Source organism: Salmo salar, chromosome ssa20 (genome assembly GCF_905237065.1).
Source record: "Salmo salar chromosome ssa20, Ssal_v3.1, whole genome shotgun sequence".
In the NCBI taxonomy this organism is placed as follows: domain Eukaryota; kingdom Metazoa; phylum Chordata; class Actinopteri; order Salmoniformes; family Salmonidae; genus Salmo; species Salmo salar.
Window position 1 is genome coordinate 22,220,860 of NC_059461.1, and position 14,717 is coordinate 22,235,576.

The window sequence follows — 14,717 nt, forward strand, 5'->3', positions numbered from 1 at the left end:
AGCCCCCATTGATTACAGTGGCCTATGATAGAAACGGTAGATCAATTAAGAATTAAGTGACTCCAACACACATGCCGCGTACAGAAACACATTTTTAAGAATCTGCTTTCTTGGGGACCATGCATTTTTCGGTGCAGCCCATTGTCCAGCCCTTTGTCCACTGATCTCCACGGATGGTTGTCGGCATGGTTGTATGTTCTGCAAAAACACATTCACGTTTTTAGTACACAATTATCTATTGTATTACACAGTATGCCAACACATTGATAGGCTATACCATTTTGTTTTTAAAGAAAATGCACTGAAACCAAAATACCTTTTAGTTTTGGTGATCCTCTCAGCTCCGGCTCATTTTCAAGTCCTCTGGTGGTTAGTTCTAACCTTGGAATGGGTAGCACCATAGTTTTCATCAAGCCAGCTTATTTCTATGTCCATTTCGTCTGTTCTCTTTGGTCACAATGTTTTTAGTTTTTTTTTATAGATAAACACCTCATTTTTTTTAATGGTAAGGGTAGAGTTTGGGGTGCTGTGAGGAGTAGTGTTAAAGGTGTTACAATAGGCCATAAGTATACAGCAGTTCGCCGATTGTCCTCACTCTGATTATGCTGTAACAACATACTGTAGTAGCACCATGACCAGTATTAGCAAATCTTGTCTAGCATATAATCTCTCCTCCCTCACATCTTTGAAGGTTAAGCTATTGCGAGATATTACATAAGCTGTTCATCTTGGGTCTTTGAGCAGAGCACCATTTGAAATCAATAGAATCCTACCTCATTATTATTTTCTTTCTATTTCTCCTGCAGTCATGATCATTACCAGGCTAAGGCTTCTGTTTGGGACAGATTTCAATTACCAGGATGACTGGGGTTGTTGAGACATCGGTCCATGATTGAGCCATCCTCCCGTCTGTCTATTTGGCTCGTCGTCACTTCCTCACTATATTTTACATTGCATACAAAAATATATTTTGTAAGTCTTCAAGGTCTAGTGTTTCATATAAGAGGAATGCTTTTTTTCCTCATTTTCTTCAACATGTCTTTCATGCATAACCTCTCTATAAGTTAGTGCTAGTTGTTACTGAAGATTGTGTTTCTCCTCCTCAGCCCAACAATGGCGTCGCCACATAGGAGACCCTTAGCAACTTAGTGTTTAGTCTTTTGTATTGTGCCTAGGCGAGTAGACTGAAATGTAAGCCAGAGGACTGACTGTTCAAGACTGTCTTGAGTAAAACCTCCAGCATCCACTTAGCCACTTACTCCTGGCACCCTTAGCTACTGACTCATTCTAAGGAAGTGTATATGACTGGCTGTCTGCAGCTGATGTCCTCTCATCAGGTGCCCTGTCTTGTTATGGTCATAATCTCTGTGGATCCCCTACCATGACACAGGTCAACCATATTGACTGTTGTGGAGGGATTGGTGCCAATGGCAGCTCTTCCACATTATGTCCCCTGGAGGCATTACTGCTAACAACTGCAACCAGGACAAACCCTAACCAGGGAAAAATACACTGTAGGTACAGTAGCTGTTGTGTGGCTGAGGGCAGATCATTTATTCACCTGAAGTAATGTACTCACAATTATTTTTTTTTAGATCCACATTATCAGTTAAATTGAACATAATAAAGTTATGTTTGGAACAGTGTACACACTGGTTTGCCCAGGTGTCTATTAAAAACAATTGGCAGTCATACTTTATTTCTGTACTAGTACACCCATGAAATTCAAATACAGACAGAATAAAGCTGTGGGGAGCCCTTAAATAAACTTCCTCTGCACTTTTTCCACACCACCCCACTGGGGATATCTTCAAGGAAAATTAGATGACAGAATTGTGACATATGTCTGGAAAAAAACAGTTTTCCCCTGGTCTTATTCTGTTTGAGTACATCCTTTTTAATACATCTAGGGCCCACCTCCTACCCCATTACAATTCCTTTATCCTTGGAGGGACTATGGTAATTCTTTCCTTATGCACCACCCGCAGTTTGCCTGCTTTCGGGCATTAAGGATATGCAAAAACATTGTACAATGATCCCCTCTGGGATTGATCTTTTGAATTTTTTTAAAGCTAATGTTATTTCTCAAGAAGAAAAAAAATCGACCCCTCCAACATAGCCCTCGGGAGAAGGCAAAATAAAATATTTTAACTTTGTTTGTTTTGCGTGTGGTTGGGAAGCGGACATTATTATTATAATTAAATCTCAACTCATTCTATCTACCTCCACATAGACAAGTAAGGGATTGAAAATTAGGGATGTGACAAATGTAAAATGTTTATTTTTAAACTATAAGAAAAAAAATCGTAAAATGACATGTGAATTCACACTTCAGATTTGGTCTTGCGTATGACCACTAGGGGGCAATGCAGTTCAATCTACTGCAGTCATGGCTGCCAGACAGCGCTGACCTTACTGCTGTCCCCACCCACTCAGCAATGATGGTAGTTAATGCCATTTTTAGGTTCTCTGTGTGCCTGTCCTCCATGTTGGGACTTCATGTCCCACTTCTCATCAATGTGATGTCTCGTTGCAGTGATGTATGACTGTGTTCTTTGACATCCAACAATCTGTTGTTAAAGCCACGTATGGTGTTTGAGAGCTTGCGCTTTATACTTTGAGCGATCATTGTACATTTTCTTCATCCGGGGTGTCAAAGTTTTTCGACATGGCATCCTGTAGTCTGCTTCTATATATGCCATCGGGACAGCGAGCCAACATCCTCTACCATTGACAATGGCTGCATATCAACTGCAATCATTTTTGTAGTCAGTGATCTGTGATTTTCTCACTTCATCCCTTACTGCACTGCTGCCAACAACGGGTTGGGTCTCACGGTGCCTCCCTTTCAGATGGTTAAGCTTTACACCTGTACTGCCACTGTAGCTCAATTCCACCTCGCAAAGTTTGTATTTCACCACCTTCTCTTTTAACCTCAAAGTATTAGCAGACAGGACTTTGCTGTCACTTCCCTGTCTCACTCTCTGCCATTTTCCAAACTGTTAATGAAGATGACGTGCGGAGGACTTTATATCCGTGGCAAATCATTTAAAAAAAGGATATCTTCTAATGTTATGGAATTGTTGCGTTAGGTATTTGTAGAATTTTTATTTTTCACTTGATGATGATCTGGACCTGTTAGTGGTAGTTTTGTTATCTGCACTGCGATGTACACTACCATTCAAAAGTTTGGGATCACTTAGAAATGTCCTTGTTTTTGAAAGAAAAGTGACTTTTTTTTTGTCCCTTTAAAATAATATCAAATTGATCAGAAATACAGTGGTGACAATGTTAATGTTGTAAATGACTATTGTAGCTGGAAACGGCAGATTTTTAATGGACTATCTACATAGGCGTACAGACACCCATTATCAGCAACCATCACTCCTGTGTTCCAATGGCACGTTGTATTAGCTAATCCAAGTTGATCGTTTTAAAAGGATAATTGATCATTAGAAAACAGTTTTGTAATTATGTTAGCACAGCTGAAAACAGAAGCAGTGAAACTGGCCGCCTTTAGACTAGTTGAGTATCTGGAGCATCAGCATTTGTGGGTTCGATTACAGGCTCAAAATGGCCAGAAACAAATAACTTTCTCCTGAAACTCGTCAGTCTATTCTTGTTCTGGGAAATTAAGGCTATTCCAGGTGAGAAATTGCCAAGAAACTGAAGATCTCATACAACGCTGTGTACTACTCCCGTCACAGAACCACGCAAACTGGCATTAATCAGAAAAGAAAGAGGAGTGAGAATCCCCGGTGCACAACTGAGCAAGAGGACAAGTACATTCGAGGGTCTAGTTTGAGAAACAGACGCCTCACAAGTCCTCAACTGGCAGCTTCATTAAATGGTACTCGGAAAAACACCAGTCTCAACTTCAACAGTGAAGAGGCGACTCCAGGATGCTGGCCTTCTAGGCAGAGTTGCAAAGAAAAAGCCATATCTCGGACTAGCCAATGAGAAGAAAATATTAAGATGGGCTAAAGAACACAGACACTGGACAGAGGAACTCTGCCTGGAAGGCCAGCATCCCGGAGTTGCCTCTTCACTGTTGACGTTGAGACTGGTGTTTTGCGGATACTATTTAATGAAACAAGGACATTTCTAAGTAACCCCGAACTTTTGAACGGTATTGTACATTTTGTAAAAGAAATACATCGGATAGGGATTTTTTTCTAAACCATCCCAATTTTGTTTAACCGTTCACACCCCTATTGAAAATAGTCCTGCAAATTCCTCTGTTCACAACATGTCCCATTGTACTGCTGTGCATTGTCAGAAAGAACTAATGCATTCACCCTATGATATGTATTTCATTAAATAGTAACCAAGCCCAGAGCTTTTTTTTTATTGGCTGTCAAAAGGTTACCTGACGATATAACTAAATGTTTTCAGGTGGAAACAAATGGAAAGGTCAGGTGTGTTGTGGCAGGGCGTTTGACACAGTGTAATAAAGTTTCCACACCAGATAATTTTTTTCTATTAGGAAAGTGTTTTGTATCGTAACAAGCTACATTAGTCTCAGACCAGGTAGGTGTACGAGGAGTTGTGTCACATGGATTTCTTGTAATGTTCCCCTCGGAGGAATGCCTAAAAAGGCATCCGTACTTAAGAGGCTCCTTTATCTCTCCTGACAGCTGCAGCTATAGGGCCTTATTTGAAAAATCACAAGTTTGAGGCACCATGAAATTATCAATGTCAGCTAGCAGGCAGCTCTTATGGCAAAAGAAAAATGATTTTATCTTCTTTTTTTTATTTTTACTCGTTCTCCTTCCCCCTCAACCCCCTCCTCTCTCATGACACATAAAATATTGAGAGACCTTTTCCAGAAACAATTGCAGCTGAATAGGTACTTGAGATGGTCCCCTGCTGCTGTAAGGTAGCCTGCGGGTGTAGGAGGAGAGAACAGCCCTATGTTTCACTGATATTTAGCAGTCAAACAGTGCAGCGGCAGGCCAAGTCTCTCATGTATATAAATTGATCACATTGTTGTTATGGATGAAAGGCCTGTTATTGTGATGCAAATCTAATCTCCTGTAAGTGGAGTTCTACAGTGTTGCATGAGAGGTGTTTCCATAGTGATCGCCCCCTGGCTACTTTGTCTGGGTGGGACCCATGGATAATAAGTCATCCTCACTGTAACACACACTGTCTGCTGCTGACCACTACACTACTTACTAGGCTTGGACGGTATACCGAGGTATTTGGAAAAAGCCACGAGATGGTTTTTCAATACCGTTGAAACTATTTATTTGACGTTTTTAAATCAGTTTTTATATTTGTAGATACAAATAGTTACCTGCAGTTAACTTGTGCAAATCATATAGGAAATAAAAAACAATCGCTTTCTTCATTTCACCTGGTAGTCCCCCGTCACGTGGTGTTTGTTTAAAAGCGCACAACGAACCCGTTAGCCTTGAGTCACTCACTGTTGTGTAGCATGCACCAGGTGATCTAATTACAGTATGGAACTGTTTTGCCAACTAGATATCTAAGTTAACTGTCCAAAATGTGCTAAATGCTCTGCAGTTGTGCATTTGGTTTGCTAATTTAGTAGCCAATTAGTTATCTAGCAAAGTGGTTAGCTTCTTCCAAAATCAAGCATTTGCTTGGTAACAGCAGAGAATCCTCTCCTGGTTCAAGAGCCTTGCTGGCTAATATTTGTTTTGTGCGTGCAGCAAACTGGGAGTAGCATTTTTGGTTACTTGTATAGTTTAGGTCGAACTGTACAAAATGTTTGCAATGCGCTCCTTAGCATTTAGTTAGCATTCTCTATGGGATTTGACATGTACTTGTTAGCATTGCTATCCTTCGGATTTCAGAGTATCATTGAGTTTGAAAACAGCACCCTTTGTGTTCAGTGCCATTATTACCGAATACCCCGGTATAGCACAAGGTTGGTATGACAATCTGGATAACTCCCAAGCCTACTACATATACACACACCACACAGTATGACCGGATGTACTGCATGATTGTGTTTGTTTACTTGTTAGTATTTCTTGTTTATTCCTTGTTTTTTCTATGGATCTCTGTTGAGTTCAGTGTCCGTCTCCTCTCCCAGGTCTGGAGTTTGCCTACTCAGCCGCCCCCAGGTCCATGCAGAGTGCCATCATGGGACTGTTCTTCTTCTTCTCTGGGATTGGTTCCTTCGTGGGCTCCGGCCTACTGGCCATCGTCTCCCTCAAGGGGATTGGCTGGATGTCCTCCCACAAGGACTTTGGTAAGAGAGAGAAAACACTCATCCAATACAAGTTCTTAAAGTAGGTTCTTCATATGAGACAATGTTCATTACTCATATAATAGGAGTTGGACAGGCTCTTCAGGGAGAAAAAAATGTGAGTGAGAATGAAGGTGCGTTGTATTGCCTCAGCCTGTATAATGATCTGTATACAGACTCTAGGGAAGCCTGCCATCACAATCAGCCTTAAACATGGCCTCTGAAAACTACCTTCAACTCCCTGGCCATTGATCTGTATGAACACAGTTTTCCAGGGATGAGGAATAGTATAATGTTCTGGCTCCACTCATGCACACTGTCTAGAGTTTTTATAGATGTTACTGTAAAAATGGTGTGACAAAAACATCAGCACTGTGTCATAGCTTACTGTTGTCCTCGTATAGAAGAGCACAGTATTGACATTTGGATTCCATCTGCAGTATTTACTTTCACATCAACAGAAATGTATTTCCTGGGGGGACGCGTCACAAGAATTGTCATGTCGTCCTGATTTAAATTCCACTTAAGGAGTTTGTAAATTGGTTGCACCAAAGCAGGAAAAAATGATCCTGGTGCAATTGTCTTATTTTAAGTGTTTCCTGTAATAAATAGAGATGTCAGACTCTACGACAAAAGGTTTGTGTAAATCTGTCGTAGTGCAGGAATAAATAGTGTGGCGGTGGCAGCAGATGGATGTGTTCCCTGGTGAAAGGAGCCCCCCGGCCCAGATGCACTTTCCAGGGAGCATGCGGAATATACGCTGCACTGTAAATTGTTTAACCACAAACACCTAATAGCTCATTAATACAGTGTGCCGACAGGTTGGGAGGTATTTTTGATGACATTAGCACTTGGAGATGCTTGGCACGGCTTCATAAATCCATCCTTCGACTTGCCTAGCCTCGCCCGAGGAGCCGTTTGTTTAGTAAGCATAATTTGATTGTTAAACGAGAGCCTGGCTTGCCTGCAAGCTTTCTTGCTCTCTTTCGCTCTATCTCGCGCTGCTTTTTGAAAAAGTAATTTTCAAGAAAAACCGCACAGAGTAGGGGTGGGTGAACAAACAGAATAAAACATCCAGGTGGCCAAAGCTTTGGCCTCAAAGCCTGTCAGTTTGTTGTGCAGTTGCTTTTTGTCTTTCCTTCACATACCTTGCTGGGCTTTACCTGTCTTTATCCCCCCCACCCCCCTTGGCTCAGCGCTCTGCAGGAGCGATGGAAGCGTATCCTCCTCATTTCCATGGCTGAGGGCTGTGTGATGCGGAGGCAGAGCGAAGCGTGGAGTAAACAGGAGGTTTGGTGAGCAAAGTGGTGCAGACCTGGGGATAGACACCCAGTATTAATGACAAGCTGGGGGCCTGATTACACAGCCCTCTCCTCTTAAGTAAAACTGCCCCTGGAGTGCGCACCATAGAGCTGCCACAGCCAGCCAGCTAGCTAGCTACCTTGGCAGCTGGAGGCTACTACTCACCTCTGTCTCACTACACCACCTTCTCTCTTCACGTCTTGTCCTCACAAACTAGCAGCAGGCATGCACAGGTAGAGAAGCAATGTAAGATACAACGATACAGTCCGTCTGTCCAAATGTAAAGGCATATGCCTTTGGGAACTGTAGTACACTCACAACCAAAATTATTGGCACCCTTGAGAAAGATGAGAAAATAAAACGGTACAATAAATAATACCAATACTATTGTATGCTCAAAACAATGATGAACTTTACCCAGTACCTGGACTTTTTTAGCCCAAAACCCGGTTGCCTCTACCGGGAAGCTGTAACTTGGCTGTGGATCTTCCAGCAAGAGAATGACCCCAAACACACATCAAAATCCATAAAAAAATGGTTAATTGACCAATAAATCAACACTTTGCAATGGCCATCTGTCTCCGGACTTGAAACTCATTGAAAACCTGTGGTTTGAATTGAAGAGGGTAGTCCATAAGCGCAAATGAAGGATATCAACGATCTGGGAAGATTCTGTGTAGAGGAATGGTCTAAGATCCCTCCCAATGTGTTCTCCAATCTCATAAAATATTTTATAAAATGGGTCTGTGACATTTTCCTCGCAAGGGGAGGGTGCTGGAGTATTGAAAACAGGGGTACCAATAATTTTGACCCCCAATTTGTATTTTTTGTTTAATAAGTATTAGTTGTTGAACAAACAAAAAATTGTGGCCAATTGTATCAGTATAAAATATATATATTTTTGCATACAATATAGCTCAGTATTTGTATTACCTTACTGTATACAGTATTTTTTTGCTCATCTTTGTCAAGGGTGTCAGTTATTCTGGTCGTGACTGTATTTGTATTATGTTTTCGACTTGGTGACTCTAACTCTCCTGCTGTGTTCTGGTCAAATTGGACTGAGTTTTCTCTCTGAAAAATGTAGTTCCTTTAATCTGATTATCATAAGGTTCCATGACTTTGTCCACACAGGGCATCTGAACACACAAAATACATTTTGCTGATTTTCATTACATTTTGGGTGTTTTATTTAACTTTTGTACACCTGTGGTGTTCCCTGTCAAAAATGACCTGTCATTAGAAATGAATGGGTGAGACTACAAAATCTCAACATTGTTTCAATAATGTATACAACCTTTTCTCGCAGCTCTGGTATATTAAGCATTTTGAGGCCTTGCTCACAATTCATTCTGTGGCAGCACAATGACCAAACGATATACTGTATGTGAGGATCATGACACTGGTGAGGAGGAGAGAGTCCTTGTTAAACTTTGACACAAAGTAGTCTGCGATAAATAGCACAATATGTTTAATCTGAGTATTTGTTATAGTCAAAATAATCCAAACATTATGCTTTTTTTACTCAAAAACAAGTTGTATGAGTTCAGGTCAATGAGGCCTACAGGCCATAAATAGCAAATAGAAGTTCAAAACTTGTAATGTTCACAATAACTTAAGTTGATAAAAAGATCTAACACAACATGAGGTGATCATATATGTATTATTATGGATTTATAATCCGCTATAATGGGGCGGTCATTTTGGACCGGGAACACAGAATTATTTAACATGAAACGAACACAACAGGAGGGTTAAAATCCCAATGGGCTTTTTCCACAGTCAGGCTGACATCACATCTGACTGGTCATTCATCACAATCCTTTTATTTGGTCCTAGAAAAGGCAGCCATCTCACCTCCGCTTTGACAGAGACTGCATTGTGCGGAGTTAACCCCACGGTCAGTCAATGAAAGGTCAACCTTCTCTCCTTCTGCCTCATGAGTTGGCTTGTATACATAAAGATGTTTTGTTCTGCTGAAACGTGTGCTCCTTTGAATTGCTGCTCAATGTATTCATCCACCATTGACTTTAAGGAACACAAAGCTTGAGCTCTGAGTAGGTAGCTGCAGTCACAGACCAGGAAATGGCCTTTTTATTTTAATTGTACTTGGTTCAAGTCCTGACTGGTCCAGGATCAGATGTCGGGATCTTTTAGACATTCACAGTTTGGGTTGAGACCCACATATCCTGCTCAAGACTCCTTTGATGATACTTCATGAAAAGACTGTTTTTAATGGAGGGCAACGGTGCCAAAGCAGGAAAAATGGTCACATGAGCTCTTCTTATAAGGAGCTCTTCTTGAGATTGGTGCTCAAGTCTTCCTGCTTAATATAATACATGTACTGTATAAGGGAAGGTATTTCTTTAAATGAAAGAATAATCAATGTGAGATGTATGTTTTAAATACTGTAAACGGCAGCTTTTCAACTGACTAATGCTATTTCCAGCCTATCTAGCAGCAGACGCTTGTTCTTTCCTTTTAATGGTGTCAGAGTTCAGGGTAGTGATTTATCCATTGATAAGTTAATAATGGTATTGATAGATAGTTATCAATGTATTTACAATTACCGGTACTCATTATTGATCAACTGCTTCCATTTCGTCTCTAGTCCATCCAGAAGTTTTACAGTACAAGAAAGGGAAGTCAGACAAAGTATGTTCATGTCCACAGCTGGGGCAGAAGATCATTGGAGGTCTGTGTGTTTCAGTTGTTGTTGTTATTATTGCAGCAGCTCTCTGCCTAAATGAATGCATCATGGTGGCTAATATTATTCAGTTAGAGGCAAACAGACATAGAAGTTCCCTTCAGTGTCCCACCTCTGGATAGTGCTGCATTCCTCCATATCGATCGAGTTCCCTAAATACCTGTCAAATATGTATGGGGTTCGTTAATGGTTTGTACAACAAGTCCTTGTTTTGTTTTTGCTGCTGTAATTACCAGCCAAGTGGGCCCTGGGGAGGCATGAGTGGGAAGGAGGTAAGCAGAGGCAGACATAATGAAATTAAGAAGGTACCATTACAAAAATGTAAACCCTGCACAATTTTTCAAACCTACTCCATAAACTGAGATGTAAAGACTTATTTTCATTTGATTTCATCAGTCGTCCCCTGATATTTCTCAGGATCCAGTTATATAACTTATTCTCTGGTGATGTTTATTGAATCTATAAAACACTACACAATTAAGGTCAATGAACGGGTGGCTCTTTCCCCTCAACATGCATTTATTCAGCTGCAGTTCTGTCATGCCCTCTCTCCTCTCCCATTCTCCTTAAGGCCAACTCCCTTGTGTTAATTAAGGCTGTGCTTGCAGACTGAGTGTCGGTTAAAGCGAATTATCGATTTGAAAGGCAAGCAGCAGACTCTGCCGGCATAAACCCCCCCCCCGTGAACATTATCCTGCCGGTCTTCTCCTTTTCCAATTATCCATAAAGAGCACAGACCGAGGCAGTGAGACACATCTCTGGGTTTGGATATGATATGGATTCAGATGTGCTAGTGACAGGAGATGCAGTACTGCACCACTCATATAAAGGTGAAAACAATCGTATGATGAACTGCAAAGGACACTATTTAGACGGCCTGCAGAGTGAGTCCTCCGTTACGTTTTGGAGGTTCTTTACGGTTAAAATATCCCAACTTGCATGTCTTCTGCCTCCCCTGGTGAAGTGCTGCTAGCAGCGATCTGTTGAGTTGTAGGCGTGATTTATTTTCAGTTTAGGCTTTGAGTGAGTATAGTTTATAGGTTTTGTGTTTTGGAAATTAATGAGATATCAGGGGTCTTGGTACTGCGTTTTAAATCATGTCTCCTTTTTACTGCTCTGGTCAGATGGTAGACTATACAGAGTCTTCCCTACCAGGGAGGAACAACTTTGTATAGATTGGTTTGCGTATTTGGCCGTATTGTCACCAATAAGTTAATTGTTAGTGAAAATTATGCACACAAAAAAATATATATGCAATCCAACGGTATATGTATTAGTGTCATATTTTGGTCATGCCTCGTGACTCAAATTGTCAAAATGATTTCAGCAAATTCCAAAGCATGTCCAGTCAAAAGTTCAAGCCCTTGGTTAATTGGGGTCATGTTGATGACCGCACCAGTATCATGTGTGAGTTTGACCTCTTCCCCCTGTCGTGTACATGGTGACTGTGTGAGTCCTTGTGTTCTCCTGGCTCCCGGGGCCCCCAGCTCTGGATGGACCAGTATAATTGGACGGTCTCTGAACCCCAGGGTTCGGAGGGCCGTCAGACCACTCTCCCTGTTCACTCTCTCCCAGCCCGCCCGCGCCGCCCACCCTCACCATGGGAAATGACAAGACTTCTGTGGGATTACCCCCTTCTCCAATTAAAATTAAGCCTGGTCCTCCTCTAGGTCGTTATTCACTGTGACAGTCCCACGTGGAGAACTTAATAGGTGCATTTTGACAGCACACTGTCCTGGAGCTTTGGACTTCCTCATTTGAAGATACAGTATGTAGGCTAGCTAGCTGAGGGCTGTCCGTTCTCCCATGTATCCTTCCGGGCTAAGAAACCGTGCCATGCTGTGTGCCTATTGTATAAACTCAAACCCTTTTTTAATAAACGTGAGAAAAACCCTATGCTGGGTACTCTGATTGGGAAGCCGTCAAAAGAATAGCTGTGATTTGCGTCAGATGTGCTGCTGGTTAAACATTAAGGCCAGTAAACCACTGCTTAACATGGCCAGGGGTGGAAGGCTTCTCTAACGCCAACACAATTGTCAAACAAAGCACTGTTTTAGTTTGCAAAATCATTGATTTAGTGCAGCTGTCGGCTTTTCCCTTCATGTGAAACTGTAGCGGGTGGGTGGGGGTGGGGGGGGGGCTAGATTTTGTTTAGAATTGCCCTCCGGTGTTTGTTTGATGAATAGGGACAACCACTCCAATCAGCAGTGCCAGCATTCAGAAGCAGACAGCAATAGCTGGGTGCAAGCATAAACCTCGGAAAGAGGCTTGTTCATAACAATGCACTGCGGAGACTGGTGATGTTAGCTGAGAAAGGAGGGTGACAATTTTATATCTCATGAAGACAGAAGGGTCATCATGGACAGTTTGAAACGATTTTTTTTCACAGTACAGTATTATAGATTATAAGGTGGTGATATGACTTAAGGTTACGGAGTTGCTCTATTGCGGGTCTTTGTTAAGGAGATGGTGTTTGTACTGTAAACGGTCAAATAGCTTTTCTATAACATACGATGCCAGTATCTCCAATCCAAATCTAGCGTGAGACACAAACTCATTATTTCAATCCGCTAAGCCAGAATGAAGGCAAACAATTAAGTGCGCATCATTGTGTTTTTACGCCTTGTTATTGAATCCGTTCCCCCAAGGAAACAAACAATCCTTTCATAGTATTGAGACTCCTTGCCTGTCCTCACAGCTGAGGGTCCAGAATGTTCTGTTATTTTCTCATGCTTCAATCCCAGATAATCAATAATGCAATTCATATGATCATTGAAGTGTGGGGTCAAACTGCGTTAAGCATCTCATAGTAATAAGACAAGAAGTGGCTTCCAGCTACACTGACAGAGCTGTCTTTTTTTTCTCAAGCATAAGCCACTTCAGACAGATTTAATTTCTCTTAAAAGAACGAGCTAAACATGGAGACAAAGCAACTGTCGTTGCCATGTGACATTGCCAGGTTATGCGAATGAACAGTTGTATGTATCCCTTTAATGTGGAATGTTGCTTTGTGATGTTGGTGTCATGCTCCCATCCCTCTCTACCTCTTTTTCCCTCTGCAGGATGCATCAACCACTGCTGTTTGTCATTTATTTCTAAAAATTTCTATATGCCTCTTTATTTTGACCCATCTCTTCCTCCCTACAGCTTTTTGTGGTGTCTCTTTCTGAGGTGTGGCACTTGAATTCTGTCATAACAATGGCACTGTTCCTACCATCTCCCTCTCTCCATCCCTCTTTCCAGGTAACATCAATGACTCCCAGCTCAACTACTACTTCTTCCTGCTAGCGGGGATCCAGTGTGTTACCCTGCTGGTCTTCCTCATCGTGTCGGTCAAATACGACAAACAGAAGAGTAGTAGAGCAGGAAGCCAAAGGCTGGGCATCACTCCCTCTTAACCCCAGGACTGACCCATGTCCATCTGACTTCACCCTACCTGCCTTAGTGCATAGTGGTTCATGCCAAAACACCTCTGTGATTTGGTATGGGATAGAGTTTTTATTTTTCCTCCTCAATGGGTTTGTAAGACTATTACATTTTAATGCAATAAAAAAAAACAGTACCAGTCAAAGTTTGGACACACCTACTCATTTAAGGGTTTTTCTTTATTTTTACTATTTTCTACATTGTAGAATAATAGTGAAGACATCCAAACTATAAAGAAATAACACATATGAAATCATTTAGTAACCAAACAAGTGTTTAAACAAATATTTTAGATTCTTCAAAGTAGCTACTATTCGCCTTGATGACAGCTTTGCACAGACTTGGCATTCTCTCAACCAGCTTCACCTGGAATGCTTTTCAACAGTCTTGAAGGAGTTCCCACATATGCTGAGCACTTGTTGGCTGCTTTTCCTTCACTCTGCGGTCCAACTCATCCCAAACCATCTCAATTTGTTTGAGGTCGGGTGATTGTGGAGACCAGGTCATCTGATGCAGCACTCATCACTCTTCTTCTTGGTCAAATAGCGCTTACACCACCTGGAGGTGTGTTGGGTTATTGTCCTGTTGAAAAATAAATGATAGTCTCACTAAGTGCAAACCAGATGGGATGACGTATCGCTGCAGAATGCTGTGGTAGCCATGCTGGTTAAGTGTGCCTTGAATTCTAAATAAATTACTGACAGTGTCACCAGCAAAGCACCACCAGACCATCACACCACCTCCTCCATGCTTCATGGTGGGAACCACACATGCGGTGATCATCCGTTCACCTCTGTGTCTCACAAAGACACTGCGGTTAGAATAAAAAATCTCAAATTTGGACTCATCAGACCAAAGGACCGATTTCCACCGGTATAATGTCCATTGCTCGTGTTTCTTGGCCTAAGCAAGTATCTTATTTTTATTGGTGTCCTTTAGTAGTGGTTTCTCTGCATCACTTCGACCATGAAGGCCTGATTCACGCAGTCTCCTCTGAACAGTTGTTGAGATGTCTGTTACTTGAACTCTGTGAAGCATTTATTTGGGCTGCAATTTCTGAGG

The 14,717-nt window shown here is 41.7% G+C and overlaps 1 protein-coding gene across 1 annotated transcript in view; it reads left to right on the plus strand.

Annotated features, from left to right (window-relative positions):
- The window catches only part of slc15a4 (solute carrier family 15 member 4), a 39,686-nt gene extending 25,796 nt beyond the window's left edge, over window positions 1-13,890 (plus strand). The window contains exons 8-9 of the mRNA XM_014160265.2: window positions 6,065-6,223; window positions 13,473-13,890. Coding sequence (XP_014015740.2) covers window positions 6,065-6,223; window positions 13,473-13,627 — 314 coding nt within the window. The 3' untranslated portion in view covers window positions 13,628-13,890. The remainder of the gene's footprint in view (window positions 1-6,064; window positions 6,224-13,472) is intronic.
- The last annotated feature ends 827 nt before the right edge of the window (window positions 13,891-14,717 follow it).